This window comes from Acanthopagrus latus, chromosome 16 (genome assembly GCF_904848185.1).
Source record: "Acanthopagrus latus isolate v.2019 chromosome 16, fAcaLat1.1, whole genome shotgun sequence".
Taxonomy (NCBI): Eukaryota; Metazoa; Chordata; class Actinopteri; order Spariformes; family Sparidae; genus Acanthopagrus; species Acanthopagrus latus.
This window is the reverse complement of record NC_051054.1, coordinates 10,986,463-11,002,215: the sequence shown is the minus strand read 5'-3', so window position 1 is coordinate 11,002,215 and position 15,753 is coordinate 10,986,463. Positions and strand designations below refer to the sequence as shown.

At 40.1% G+C, this 15,753-nt stretch overlaps 1 protein-coding gene across 1 annotated transcript in view; it reads left to right on the top strand.

Annotated features, from left to right (window-relative positions):
• Positions 1-15,753, top strand: part of LOC119005181 (brain-enriched guanylate kinase-associated protein) — a 41,106-nt gene that overhangs the window by 20,850 nt on the left and 4,503 nt on the right. Inside the window, exons 6-7 of the mRNA XM_037072738.1 lie at positions 9,829-9,936; positions 13,364-13,447. Coding sequence (XP_036928633.1) covers positions 9,829-9,936; positions 13,364-13,447 — 192 coding nt within the window. The remainder of the gene's footprint in view (positions 1-9,828; positions 9,937-13,363; positions 13,448-15,753) is intronic.

The window sequence follows — 15,753 nt, the reverse complement described above, 5'->3', positions numbered from 1 at the left end:
TGTCTGCATCATGGATCATTCCTCTCATACAGCATACAGCACACACACACACACACACACACACACACACACACACACACACACACCAATGTATTCAAGTCATGTGTAAATGATTTTGAAAACTGTTGGCTTTTCAAAGAGATTGTGTGTCTAGCGGAGGGCCTTGGTGTAGCAAATCAGTCTTCATGGCAGAAGACAGTGCGGGGATTTTTCTTTTTTTTTTTTCTTTTTTTTTTTTTAGAGGCAGGCCTCATTGGGATCGCCATTTCTTTTGATGTCATGTCATGCAATGGCATTTCAAGGGGGAGAAATGTTCCTTTGTAGAAGACAGTCCAGGCAGGCAGGCAGGCAGGCAGGCAAGTGGTGACAAAGGCAGCTCCAATCAAATCAGACACATAATTAAAAGTTCTGAGAGGCCCGAACTGACAAGGTCAAGAGGAAAAACAACGAAGAATCAAACTACTTCCTGTAGACCAAAGAAAGCGATTAACACCTGGAGGAACTGATGGATACACATTGTGATGACATTGGAGGGGAAGTGTTTTCGATCAGCAGATAAACAGTCCTGCAGACGAAGCCGTTTGTACAGATGAAGAAATACGTTTTTATCTGAAAAAACCTGGGTAAAATATAACTCCAGCACTGTCAGCTGGGCTAGTTATAGCTAGGTGCCCGTGAGACTGTTTGGTAAGAGTTTAAATTAATCTTGGAGCCTCTTCTGCACGGTGCTGGTGCAAGCAGAAAAGACGTATTTGCATATAATTGGTAGTCAGGTAGTCTGTGCTACCCAAAATATATGGCACCATACAGACTGCAGTAGAATAGATGAAGTAAATTAATGTGTATGCACCTTACTGCCATTGCTTCCATACTCTGTCCTATATCTATTATGTTTTTTATTTCTCATTTCTTTTTTTATTGCAAATGAATTACAAAACTTTTATAACACTCTGCTAATATTGACTTAAGTTAACTTTTAGAGTCAGGCTGAACATGCTCTGTTATAAAGTTTGATTAACTAGCTCGTAATGTAAACAAATACTATGAATATTGCTGGCTGTAATGTACGCTGTAGGTGTAGTGCATCAGGTTTAAAGGAGCTGTCCGTGGTGCTGAAAGTCATTGTTTCTCTTCATCCTTACATTTATAGACTCTTTAGCCCCCCTGACAGAGGCAATGTCATCAGGAAAGTGTCACCAAGTATACCCAACTGCAGCCGCAGCATAAATGTGAAGGGAGTTGAACTTCCAAATGTGGTTCCTGCAGGGTTATAAGTTGCACGGATACTTACGAAGTCAATGAAATAATAAAATGAGGCTTTGTAGTCTGAATGAAGAAGGCAAACCTTTTTTCCACTCATAACTGCAGCAGGCTCAGATTCTCTCTTGTTGTACCTTTCACAATAAAAGCCCTAGATAATATAAATTGTGCAAGTGCTTATCAGATCGAACTTAAATTCAATCTGACCGTTTCACTAACAGGCACCTCCATAAAATAGCTTACAATATCAACATTTACATATAAATGTATTTTTAGCAGTGAAAGTCATATATTGATGTGCTTCAAACACATACAGTAGGTTATCATTATTTCTGTGCCTCGTGGTTGCTAAAATTGCCGCCTTAAATAACATTTTTGATTTATTTTTGATTCTCAGCCACCTCAGTGTCAACAAGAATCTCTAAATTTGCTGTAAATTTCTAATATAATTTAAAAAAAGTTCTGTTCTCTTTTATTCTCACTTCTTCATCTTGGAGAGGGGGATGGGGAGACACACCATGGACAGCTATAGCACACAGGCAGTTTGAAGTACAGATTTCAGGACCATGGACAGCTACAGTACACGTGTAGCATGTAAAGTAGAGATTTCAGGGCTTGTAAATGACCTGCTCAGTGCCAAACGGAGAACAAACACAGTTAGCGACTAGCTGCTGAACTTGATGGGGAATTTAGCAGCTAAACGGTTAAACAGATATTTCCCTCTGGATTTGGTTAGACATTTATGAAGAGGCCAGGAAACGCGACTTGAAATGAATACTGATGTCGCTCCGTAGCTGCTGGATGTTTACACAGGCAGCTGTACCATATCAACTTAAATGGTGCCATCAATGTTGTGTCGGCAGCTTCTTTCTGCTGCTGCCAAGTGGCTAAAAAAAGTAAAATGGTATTCCTCCATTGCAGCATTTTTACTTGCACTTGTAACTCTCTGCAGTAGACCAGCTCACCTTAGAAAGCCAAAGTGGAGAAGCCTATATCACAACGCACTTACATTGAGTTGGAGTGCAAATGCAGATAGAATGCAGAGGAAAAATAATACAGTTTATATCATTTACATGGGACGGCTTTTATTAGGATCGATTTATGAAAAGGTGTCAAGTACCCTCCCCCCTGCAACCAACTGAAACTACATCTGGTTTGACTGAGGTGTTCATGTGGAGCGTTTTCATTCTGCCTGGGCTTTTGAAGCAATTATAAGCTAAATATTAGACTCCATGTAAACACAGCCACTGTTGGCTCAATAATCTTTGATGGTCATTTGCCGTTCTGTTCTTTATTTATTAGACTAAATAAATAATATTTCAACGGAAAGATTAATCACTCAAAGAATCCATATTGAAAAATGGCTGTTGGTTCCTCCTCAGAGCTTCTCGGCTGCATGCTTCACCTTTGCTCCGGGGTCCGCAGCACTTTTCCATCCAGATTAATCTATCGCCTGTCATAACCAATCGGAATTATTTATGTGTTTATTCATGAAACGCAGCGGCTCGGTCTAATCTCTGGGGTCCGAGCGGTTCTTTTCTTGGCCAAGCCTCCGTACAAAAAAACATTAAGACGATCGATAGTATTTGATTCAGGATCAATGCATTTTATCTGCTTAGTTTATCATGCACGGGAACATCAGAGTGGTAATTGTTTTGTGCAGCTGACGTCTGAACCAGGGAAATGCTTAAGAAGCACTGGTGTGATGTAATAGAATAGAGGACAAACATGAGAGCAGAAACAGAAAATGGAGGTTTTGGGTTATAAATATGTTTGTGGCTAGTGAACAGACCTGCGGCAAAGAAGAATTTATTGTTGTTTTGATGTCACGGGTGCCCATAAGACTGACCGAACAGCAAATAATGGCTCCTACATCTGTGTTTACCGGTGTGGATGGTGTCAGACAAACAACAGCCTGGTGGTGTGAGACAGGGACAACATGTGTGTGACGAAGCCCGTCGTGTCTGTGTGTGAATGTGTGTCCCTCGCGTCGTGTGTTGTGTTTCGCGCTCTTCAGTGAGCAGCAAAGAGGCCTGCGGTGCACTAATTAGAGCCATTAACACGACAGCCATTAATCATAAGTCTTCAATGAAACATGAGAGTTACACATGGGAGAGTAAGCACCGTGGCTAAACCCAGCAGATGTGAAGCATGTGATTATTTACTCCTGATTCTTTGTGGAGCAGAAAAAACAAGCCCAGCTGTTTTTATTATTTGTTACTGAATAATGTAGTTGGTATTCTATAGTCGGTTACTGGTTTCCTTTTGTTCACGTGGCTAAAATGCAAAATTTGGGTAAGAAGTAAAAGTCATGTTTCCAGTGACCCATCTCTATGCAGGTTCTGAAGTATCACATCAGAAAAGGTTGATGGAAACGACATCATTTGTGTAAAATGAGTTTTTACAGTCGCTTGAGGCAGTTTAATACATACTTGGAGAGGGGAAACACCTTCTTCATCTGTGTTTCTGAGAGAAAAAGAAGAAGCTGTGTCTGCTGTCAGCGTCTTCCCAGATATTCCCATAAGATTCCTATTCCCAGATTAATTTATAGATTCCCAGGGCAACTCCTTTTACTTCTTTTTATCTTTGAGGTTAAGTGGGAGCTGGTTTTGTTTCCCCCGTTTGTGAACTCTTCTGTTCTCTTTATCATAGCCATTTACCGACATCTTCGTAGCTTAATTTATCGGCTCCAAACCAGTTGATGGAAACATGCATAACTAGCTTTTGCTCTTTTTTTTGTGAAGTTCACTTAAAATTTGCTTGAGAATTTGTTGGAAACACAACTACTGAGGAGACGAATTCAAAGTCTGACTCATGCTAAAAGCTATTTAAACGCAGCTCAAAGCTATAATCTTTTGTTTAATAGTGTATCAGACTGCCAGGTGACCTAGGCTTAACACTGTGCCTGAACCCGTCCTGTGTAGGACTGATGCTGCTGCTGCTGCTGCTGCTGCAGATCAAACCAATGAGTTTATCCACTAATAAGTATTCTGTGTGTGTCCAAAACCCAATATATAATTAATACATTGTGCCTTAGAGCTTTACTTTTGTTCAAAAGCCTGCACGCTGTAATTTACTCTAGTCAATCCCACCTCCACTGCTGTCCTACTGCTGTTAATACTCTCTAGTACACCAAGTTCCTGGCTAAAATAGTTCCCAACAAAAGCACCACGTACTCAGGTTTTTGAGGAACATTTGTTAAAAACTAAAGTGCCCAGCAGTTGTAGGAAATTTTCAATAATGAAAAGTGTATATGTGTGACCCATTTTTAAACATTTACATCATCAGATGTAAAGAAAGACCAACAGTGAACTTGGTGAGCGTTTTCATGAGATTTGTTGACGAAGAAAAATAAAGAATAATAAAGAAAAGCCTCATCCTTTAACTGTTGGCAGCAAACAGCAACTGTATTAAAGGATAATGCCACCAATTTTAAACGTGAAAGTATGTCTACAGGTCTGGAACAATTTACAAACACGTGCACAGTATCGATACAGCAGAACCAGAGATGTGGCCATTTTTATTCCCTCATTCATCATCCTGTTAATAATCAAAAATGTACACAAAGTAAAACTTTTAATTGTATTATTACTATTTTATTAAAGTAAACAACTAAAAGTGGAGCAGATGGGTCTTTGCTCGTCCATATGATATTCAAACTGTACTGCAGGAACTGGACCTAGCGGGTGTTTGAAAGGTAAAATGATAAAAGAACAAGATACTTTATTAAATGATGTGAGGTTTATTTAAATCATAAAAAACACCTGTCCTGGCTTTAATAGCTCAGTTGTCTCTCTCAGGCACCAACTGAGGTCTTTGCAGCAAATATTGTTAGCTTCACATCGGATGTTGATGAAGTCTGAGCCTGCCAGAGATGTTCTCCCGCCTACGCTGTGTCCGCTGAGGTGACCGACTTTTGACTAGTTTTCTGAAAAACTCCCAAGATTTAAAATCTGCTTTGTTCTGAAGGGGTGGTTATCCTCAGTGTCTCCATTTGAAAATCCTCCCTAATGAGGTTAGAAAATCTAATTTGTTTCTTTGCTTTTTCTTTTTTTTTTTTACCCTTGCCACAAAAATAAGACCGTATTTAACTGGAGTGGAGTTTTTTCTGCTCCTCTTTCGTAAACCGCAGTCTCCAGTAATTGCCTCTCATGGGGGTTTAGGCTCCATTTGTTGTCCAGTGAGGAGCAGAATCTCCAGCAGAATACGTAAAACAAACTGGGGCCGTCTCGGAAAAAACTGACATTTTTTCACTTTTTTTCCACCGTGTACTCAATTCCACAAAATCATCCTGGTCAATAATTGAAACAAGCTCCATAAAATTTGTTTTGTTGTTTATTTTTTTTTTTAGTCCATAATAATCTGCATTACAGAGGAGAGAAGAGGCTCCTTTGTTGGCTGAGTCAGGGTTTCAATGTGTGCTCAAATGTCATGGTCATCTTGTTGCTGAGTAATTAGTAGAAACCCGCATACATTAAATACTGAGGCAGTGAGTCTCTGAGCTGCTTTGTGGTGAGAAACAACATCCACTGGGTCGAGATATGATAGCCAAAATTTGCATATTAATTCTCCTTGACGCTGTTTTTCTTATATGTGTGGCACCAACTGATAAGAGCGTCAGGGTGACAGCCTGTGTATCCAACACAGTGTGACTGGAGGAGATAGCAGAAGTCAGTGTGCACAACTGTGATTCCTCCGCTGGCCTTGACGCTGTAATTAAAATTACACTTCCTCCCTCTCTCCAAAAGTACAGTGGCAAGATCGTGTTCATCGTATCAAGCCTATTAAGATTGCTCTCTGTTCCTTTTTTTTAAATCTATAGGTAGACTCTGCTTCCAATTTAGCCTCTAATCATGTGCAAGTGGAGCATCAGTATGCTAGGAGATCCAAGAGATTACCGGGTATATGAAAGCTATCAAAAACAGGGAACAAGATTACTTCTGGCTTCAAAGTGGCACATTATTTTTTGAACATGTCTACACTGCTTTCACACTTTTTTTTGTCGCACTCAAGGTCACTCGAGCTGGCAGCACAACGTGCATCACTCCGAGTTTTTAAAATACATTTTTAAATGGGTGAGATTTCAGAGGAATCAGATAGTAGAGCAGCATCTGCGTGCTGAACTTTTGGAATAAAGTGACAAACAGAAAGAGACAGCTTTACTAATATTAAAGCTGCTGTAATAATTTTATTAAAATTGGATGTTAATTATTGAAGTTTGCTAATGATTCCTCTCACTGGTAATAACATTGTAGTCAACGTTAGTTGCTATAGGAAGGCCAGGACACTCTCATTTTCTTTTAAAGCAGCACCAATACATATATTCATATTTACAATGGATCCAATCACTATGTGTAATATGAAAAAGGTTGCTTGCAACAGAAAATGATAACACAACTTTGCTCCATCCCTCATCTATACGGAGCAATTTAGTGTCTTTTAGCTTGTTGTTTTGGTTTTCTGGTCCAAAACTTTACTGTGTTGATACAATTGACGTATAGACTTTGTTTCCAGATGCAGCAGGAAGCTGTTTTCAACAAAACTCTGGACATAATCCAGATTTTGACAAACCCAATGAACACTATCTGCTCAACAAAAAAAGTTAACAACTAGGTGAAGAACATTTAATGGAGTATTTAGCAGCTTAAGAGACATAAAATGTATTTGTCTCAGGAGGTGGTGACCAAAAATAGAGCTAAAAGAGAGTCAATATAGTATTTACATTCTCTAGATGGACTCCAAATGAAGGTTAAAACTAATATGTTTGTGACACCACTGTTACAGTGTTGTATTAATTTACTGCCAATGCATATCAAACATTTCTTAGTTCTGCAGCTTCACATTGAAAGCATTTCACTGTCAAGATACCAGCTGACTCTTACTTTCAAGTAGGCTAGTCACAGGAAATACTCTGTGTTAAGTGAGTTTAGCTCTGCCATCTCATCAAAAATGCATCTACAGTGCAAAGCAACGGTCATTTTGAAAATGTGGCTAATCTGTGCTGTAACTCTGCTACTCTGTGGAGAAAATACCTTCAGCTTAAAATCGTACAGACCTGTGCTGTGCTAATTATCTGGTTAGGTTTAGGCACAAAAACCCCTTGGTTACGGTTGGGAACAGATCATGCTTAAAATTCTTCTTTGTTTCTTTTGGTAGCTACAAACACGGCCGGAAACTGTCCCAAGGAATCCTTAAAAATATCCACTTACAAATGTTGAAAACACGTTCTAGAAATTAAGTGGCTGAACACCAAAGACAGCGTATGTATCCCTACATTTGATCCACACTGATCAACTAATCTTCTGTGGGTTTCTGATCAACGTATCTTCATGCTAGTGATATACATACAATGTGTTAATATAAGTAGCTTTCTTTTCCATCAGCTATACAAGGTTAGAGAACAAAAGTGGTTAACGATTTTTAAAGGATTAATGTTACTATGTTTGTAGAAGGTATGGGACCAAAAGCAGCAATGTCAAAGTTACATATATTAACATCTCAGTCAGACATTATCTTTGATCCACTAAAACATAATTTGACCAAAGACAGACCAGGGTGCAGTCACATATCAGAGGTTAAAAATGCTTTAATGTGTTCGCCCACAAAGTTGGCATCACAAAATACAACCCAGAGTAATGACAAAGAGAGAGAGTCAGTGAGCTGCATGTCTCGACAGCAGATTAATGAGACCCTAACAGAATTGGATTTGAATATCAATGCTGGCCTATTGCTTAAACTGACATTAATTGCTACCTATTAGATTGGCTGTGCACCCCTGTATTTCAAAACAATCACCGCCACTAAGAGATTGGAAGAGAGGAGGGTGGGAGGCCAAGTGAGCGCTCAGAGACGTATCATTTGTCAGCTGGTGCTGTGTGGCAGGTTTCACATTTGTGTGTCCGTGTGTTTGTTTGCTTGCTTTGTGATCGTGTGATCATGTGTGTGTGTGTGCATGTGTGCGTGTGTGGTGTGTGTGAGAGAGAGCGAGAGAGAGAGACAGAGAGACAGAGAGACAGGGAAAAAGAAAATGCAATTTATTAACGGGCAGAACAGACGCCCGGCCCCTAGAGGCTGCATTGTTAACTGCAGCCCACAACACAGAGACACTGGACGGAACAGTAATAAGCAAACAACTGACAAACTCAATTTTAGGTTCAATTAATCACCTGCTCTGTAGCTTTCACCAGTACCACACGATCTTCATAAGCAGATTGAGTTTGCTCAACTGCTGTGAACTTTATGTCTGGAGCGCCGATGAGTCTGAGCACCTGTAGGACTGTTATCTGTCTACAAACTGTCATATAAAGACACTGTGGTTCTCTGCCAGCCAGAAGGCTTGAACATTTGAGAACAAAAACATTTCACAGGGTTTGTTCTAATAATATGTTGAGATTATGCATGCCATGTTTTGTTTTTTTTTTGTCTTATGACTAACTCTTAACCAGCCACCGCCTATTGAGCTATGACAATTAGTTGATTAATTGATAAGTCAGTCGAAATTACATGAACTGGCAACTATTTGGATAAACAATAAATTGTTGTCAAATAAGTATTAACTGGTTTCAGCTTTTCGTTGTCAATGATGACAATAAATGGGGAGCCTTTGGATTTTGGACTTTGGTTGGACTAGAAGAAGCCAACATAGCAAAGCTACCCTGGGGAGAAATCTGGGCTTACTGAAGCTACCTGGTTTTGGAAAAAGTAGTTCAAACTCGTCCGTAAGAAGTGGTCAAATGTATACTTTACATGTGATGATGTAAATGTGAAAATTACAAAAAAATATTATAAAAAAAAACTCACATGCTAACAAAAAATGCCACTTAGTTTAATTTATTGCAAAAAAGCCAAGTTTACCCAGAGGGTAGCGCTAAATGCTTTGTGTTCAGCTAATGCTATGACTGTCTCTTTATTAGGTTAGAAGACTTATTGCTGATTTATAGCTGACTTTTGGACTTTCATTACGAATATTCCTGGGTGCACCGTGAATGCCTGCAACAAATTGCGGGACAATGAGGCCAGTTGTGGTGGAGATATAAGCGGGGCTGACAGACAGAAAGACGGACCGGCTAACCAGCAGACATCAGCATCATTAGGCGCCGCTGTTAGTGGGGCTAAAATGTCACAGCAGCAGTCATTTTGCATTTCTTTGACAGTAATCACTGAAAATAGAACGCGTGTTTCATTTGTCTTTCTCCCTCTCCTCTTCAGTTGTCCCCTCTCTCCCCCTCTATTTCTCTTCTTCTTACTCCCAGAGTAATTGATATGATATGAGCGCTGGCAAGTGTAATCTTCTTTTAATTAAGACCTGCTGCTGGCACTGGCTTCAGACTGATAGTGACATCAGGCTCTCTTCCTCTCATTTTTCTCCCCCACTTTCTATCATCTTAGTTTCCTCCCTCCAACTTTGGCTCCCTCATCTTTCTCTTATTATCTCAACACTCAACTCTCCCCTTTAACCCTTTACTTCCTGCCCCTCCCCTCTTATCATCTACTCGGTCAACCTCTGACAAGCTTTTTTTTTTCTTCTTCTTCCATTGTCCCCTGTCGATATTTTCTCTCATGCCGCAGTCCCACCACCATGAGGAGGAAAAGAGAGCCCTCAGCCGGGAAATAATCGTCCTCAACAACCACCTCATGGAGGCAAAGATCACCATCAATAAACTCAGAGAGGACAACGTGAGTACTCAGGGAAGCATCGTGTCGTATGGGGTTCAACAATATGTGAACTTTGTTGTGAGCTAACACTCCAGTTGAGGACGTGCCCGAATTATGTTTTGCCTGCAGGCACACAAATGAAGGAGAAGCCCGGGGCATTCAGGGCCACAAAGGTCCAGTGCCCAGCCTGGGGTGGTTGCTCTCCTCGCCTTGTTAGCGCCAAAACAACATTTGGCTTGAGAGGCTGAGATGACGGCTCTTCAAAAAGCAGTATTTTTCCAAATGGAAGGACTTTCTCCCGTCAAACTCCGCGAACACGATTGCTAAAAGTCTCACATCCTCTGTATTCCTGCAACATCCTGGATATTTTTGCTTCAAGGGGCCACAGCAGATAGAGGAGTTAACTCTAAGCCACTGGGTGTTTTATAGTGATTATACTCAAATCAATGGGCATTCCTCAGGGCAGCCAGAATCTGGAGCAGGGGCTGTGCGGATCTGAGCTCAAGGGCATGTGGCAATCGTGTGCCTCACTTTCTTTGAAGTGATTTTACTGGTACTTCTACCGGGGGCATCAGGTTATGTTAGATTTTCTCTCTTTCTGTCTATGTCACTTTTTAGCACTTCTGAGCTATAGAGTGTTTTCACAATCCCCTCCAATCCGGCCAGGCTGATTGGAGTCAAGGTTCATTTAAAGTGGAAAGGTGGAGGAATCTGTCCCGTCAGACCCGGCAGCGAGGCAGGGACTTCCTCCGGAGAGCAAGCTCAAAATTTACTGCTTAAAACATGAGATCAAGTGATAAAAAACAAAAAACTTGTGCCAAGCCTGAGACCTGATGGGAAAAAAAACAACAATTGCATCTTGTTGAGTAAAATCTATTCCATTTCTATTACTCTTGAGTGATGAAACAATTCGATCTACAATGGGTTATTACCATGGACGGATTACTGAACAGGCCTAACAAGGCACAGACGCAGGGGCCCAGGGGCCAGAGCAACTGTTTGAAGTGGCTGCTAACATTTTTTTTTGTTTGAAAGTCAATCAAATGACTACAAAGAGATGCAAAATGGGCGCAAAAAGCCAAAAAAAGACTACAAAGAAATGCAAAACAGCCAAAAAAGGGCCTCAAAAGGAGACTCCAAACATGCAAATAAACGACCAGAGACGAACGCAAAATGACAAAGACACAAAATGACCAGAGAGAAACGCAGAACAACTGCAGTGAGATGCAAAAAAAAACTAAATATCTAAATATTGATACATATTGATGAGTATTTGAAACGGTCTCAAAACGAACTTCCACGTTATCCACATAAATAGCAGCTGTGCTTTCTCACTCTCTTGTTCCCCGACAGCGACTAGACAAACACACACTGCTGCAGTGTCCACATAGGCCCGCCTCCTCCGACTCCTCTGCGGTCAAATAATTTATCTTAAATGTGCCGTGCTTAAGATGCAAAACACAAGCGTGATTATACTTTTCTTTTGTTAAAATGTCAAAAGATGCTGCCCTCCATGTTGTGTCAGTTTTTCCCCATTGTATCTAACATGGTATTGAATATTAACCAAAGGGAAAAACACCCTCAAAGAAACTAAACAATCAGAAGGAAAACAACTATGAAGACAAGAAAAACAATCAAAAAGAAAGATTACAAACACAAAATTGACTTAGAAAAGGCAAAAAGAGAGGCAAAATGAATGCAAAGAGACACAAACTACTACTAAAAACTGAAGTAAAAGGAAAAAACATGAAATACAACTTGAATGGGATGCAAAGAACACCCTCAAAGAAAGACAAGAAACTACAAACTGATGCAAAATGATCACAAAGACGACAAAAAAAAAAATGCAGACACCAAATGATTTCATCATAAAAAGCCTTAAAGAGGTGCAAAATGAACAAAAACTGAAAAAAACCCCAAAAGGAACAAAATCAACCACAAGTAGGAGCAAAACGACCACAGAGACAAACAAAAAAAAGAAAACAACCACAACAACCACATGATGAAACAAAGTTCCCTGTAGAGTAGGCAAAACAACCACAAAGAGACACAAAATAGCTTTAATATTGTCATTTGCAGTAGTTTTATGTGTCTTTTAGTCTGGGTCTCATAATCCATCCATGTTTATTTCTAGTATGAATACAAGGTTAACAGAAAAGTCACAAGAAATGGTCATTCCTCTATTTACTTGACAGAAAGGTGCGGCAGAAAACCCTTCTTTTTAGCCCCAAGACCTTTGACACGTCAGCTGCAGTGCTTTGCTTACCCTGGAGAAACACACTACACAACTCATGTTAACTAAGACGTCACCGAGGTCTCAAAGGTCTATTTGAACCGTCCACAAAAAAACTACAGGGAGCCCAGATGTCCCCCCGGCAACAGACAGAAAAGAAATACAGTGGTTTTAAAAAGCAGTCACTGTTAACTGGCGGGGGGAAAACTGTCAAAGACGAGGGTTTGATGTTATGGGATGTATTGTCAGGGCTGTGGCGTGATGGAGGCTACAGTGCAGCCAGAAATGACCTTTCATGAGCGGAGGGATTTCACAGAGGAGGAGGGAGAGGAAAAAGAAAGTGAGATAAACCGGCTAACCACCCACATAAAACTCGTGCATTCAGAAACACTGCAAACAATCAAAGCGAGCATCTGCTGTGCCAGTGGACCACCCTCACCCTCCCCCGGAATTTAAGTACAAATCTGAAAAAAAACATCCATTACAGAAAGAAAACAAAGAGAAAGTGATAAATAAGGCTGAACTGGCTTTCCTGAGGCTGGGAGGCGCGGATAAGTGAACGCACCATTTTAGACGACTTCATAAAATTAGCACAGACTGTAGCGGACAGATACAATATACATTACAAGTGAAAAATGGATGTCAGCATAGTGTTACAATGCAGCCACGGAGAAAAATACGTGAAAACTAATTAAACTCCTAACAGTTTCAACGGAGGACTTCATTCCTTTAATTTGACGGGTCACTTAATCAATGAGTCGCCTAATCCGGCGGGTTACTTCTCTCAATTTTCTGTCTGAATATGGCCCATTATGTGTGTGCCAATGCATATTCTATGCAGTACTAGACAATTCTCATTATTCAATACTTGTTACTTCAGTCATTCTCGTTCTGTTTCACCAGTTACCTCAGAAATACCTCATAAATAGTACACTAAAACATTATTTAATGCTAGGTTTCGTTGTTCCTATCGCGCGGTGCTGACATTACATGACTGTACAATTATGTCTTCCTGACGTCCCCCGTAATTACGAAAATAATTCAACCACAATTATAACGCTGTAATCTAAAGCGTTACAGACTTTTTCCCAGAGTGTTCGAACAAACCCCCCCCCTCGGTGAAAAGGCTTCACTTGAACCATCAGGATGCCAAAATGCACAAGATTTGAAAATGATGGATTTAGTGATCGAGTGGAATCTTTCTGCCTCTTACAGGACCTGTACAGGAAAGACTGCAACCTGGCAGCCCAGCTGCTGCAGTGCTCCAAGTCTCACTACCGAGCACACAAGATGTCTGAGGTGAGCTTTTCCAACAATGCTGCTGCTGTCCGACTGAATGGATTGCTTTAACTTATGGAGCAAGAGACTCTGTATGTCAGAGGCTGATGAACATTTGCTGCACAATGCTGCCAACTTACAACAGCCATAATAAGCCACATAAGCTGCCCTACATGTTATGTTAGGCCCAGTTTACTATGCAAATTATACCTGAATTAGTAAGTTTGCCCTGTTCAATTGAAGAGATAAACGACCAAAGTATATGTAAATAGGCAAAGAAACTGACCAAGCATTCAAAACCCAATTTCAACACTGACATTTTCAGTACTAACCTAATATGCATGCATTTAATTTGGCATTCAGCAAAGGTTTGATATCCAACCCACGAATGGATCAGTATTTCTGAGACAGAATTTAATTCCTGGCTGTTTGGAGAAAACTTTTAAACAACATTTAGACCCTCATGCTGGGGATATATTTGGTAGCTGACAAAAAAATACAACAATGTATTTACATACATAAAGCATCCAGCAATACTAATCTTAGTGGAGAGTGGTGCATTAGGTGTAACTGGTTCTGATGGTCCTCAGTAAGTTCTGGCCTGAGCTTAATGGATAAAACTACATCACCCATCACCGAACATACGCTGTAAATAATTACTCATGAACAAGTCTTGATGCATTATTTCTGTAAAGGAGAAAGGTTCGATATGTTGCGACCGAGCACCACTAAAAGCCTTGGTGAATGGTTTTTCACAACAACACGGATTCACAGTTCTCATGGCCTCTTCAGTCAGACCGATGAAGGTCTGCTGTCTGAAGTGCCATCTGTCTGCATCCCGGCTCTGCATAATGAATGACTGAATAAATGAAATCCTGGCCTGAGATGACACCTGATGCACCATAGAATAAAAGTTTTACTATTCAACAGGGCCTGTATACATACACATATGTCTAATTCATATATATGAGTCATTAGTTATTTGATAATATGCATTAAATGTGATAATGAATTGAATTCCCATTTAACAATTATTGAACAACAGTAAATATTAGAAAAAACAGAAGAGAATCGTCGTCAGGTCTGCAGTCTGACTCAGCGGTGATGTCTGTTACGCATGAATATCTGTCTTTAAGGGGTGCTGTGGAGGTCTGGAGAAGAAATTCAAACTCAGAATTCTTCACAGGCAATAGGAACAGTGACCTGTGGTGAAAAGGCTCTGCGAATGGTCATTTGAGAAGTGGTGTGCATTAGTGTTAATGAACTTTTTATTTGTAAGAGGTAGAATGTGTTTAGTTACATAGTCTTACTTTAAATAATAATAAAAAAAGGTTATTAAACATGAAAATGCTAAATCTCATCTAAATGTGGAGCATTTTGAGGAAAAAGCTTTCAGTGAATTGCTCTGAGTGCCAGTTCCATCATACTACATTAAACCACTTATCTCAACAAATGGAGCAAGACCTGTAGACGTGTACGCTGTCACGTGGATTAAAACTGCCAAACTGTGTGACTGTTAATTAAGATTTGCCTCAGATAGCAGCTAATGCTGAGCTGGCTTACTTTGAGCACACTGTATATCATCTTGTGCTCCCCCCCAGCAGCCTCACCTACTTTCCATCTCTATTCCCTGTGGGAGAGGCAGCAGCTAAAAATAGCCTGACTTAAAAGATGCAGGTTATTTTATGCCACGGCGAGCTTCTATTTCTTAACAAAGCCAAGTCAGTATTTTATCTTTTTTTTTTCTTTTTTTTTATATTCCCAGCTGGAGACCCGGAGCACTGGTTTAATTTGAATCTAAGCCGCTCCCTGTGGAACTGATATGTGTTTGATGGTAGACAGAATAAAGAGACAGAGTAAAAAAGACAGAGAGAGGGGGAACGAGGGCTTTTTGAGAAGGCAGTGGAGCAAGAGGAGAAAGATGAAAGGATAAAGAAAAGGGAGGAAAAAGGAGAGAACTCAGTGTGGCACGAACAGTTTCTACTGACCTTGACGAGCTTTAATAGGCACAAAGACACAGTTGGTAATTGACGGGAATAGTTTTCTCAAACAGGAGCCAATCAAACAGATTATTTGTCTGTGTGTGTTTGTGAGAGTGAAGTCGAGAGAGACTGGCAAACAAATAGGAGAAAGAGGGATGGAGAGAGAGAAAATTAATAATGTACAAAAGACTTTACCTGTTAATTATTTTTTCTGGAATTAAAAAGTTGAGATAAGTAAACATTTGTAGAAATGAAACGTGTAGAAAAAGGACAAACAGGGTTGTGTAGGGAACAAAGTAAATAAATAAATAAACAGAGCTTGTGTTCAGCAATTTTCTGACAAGT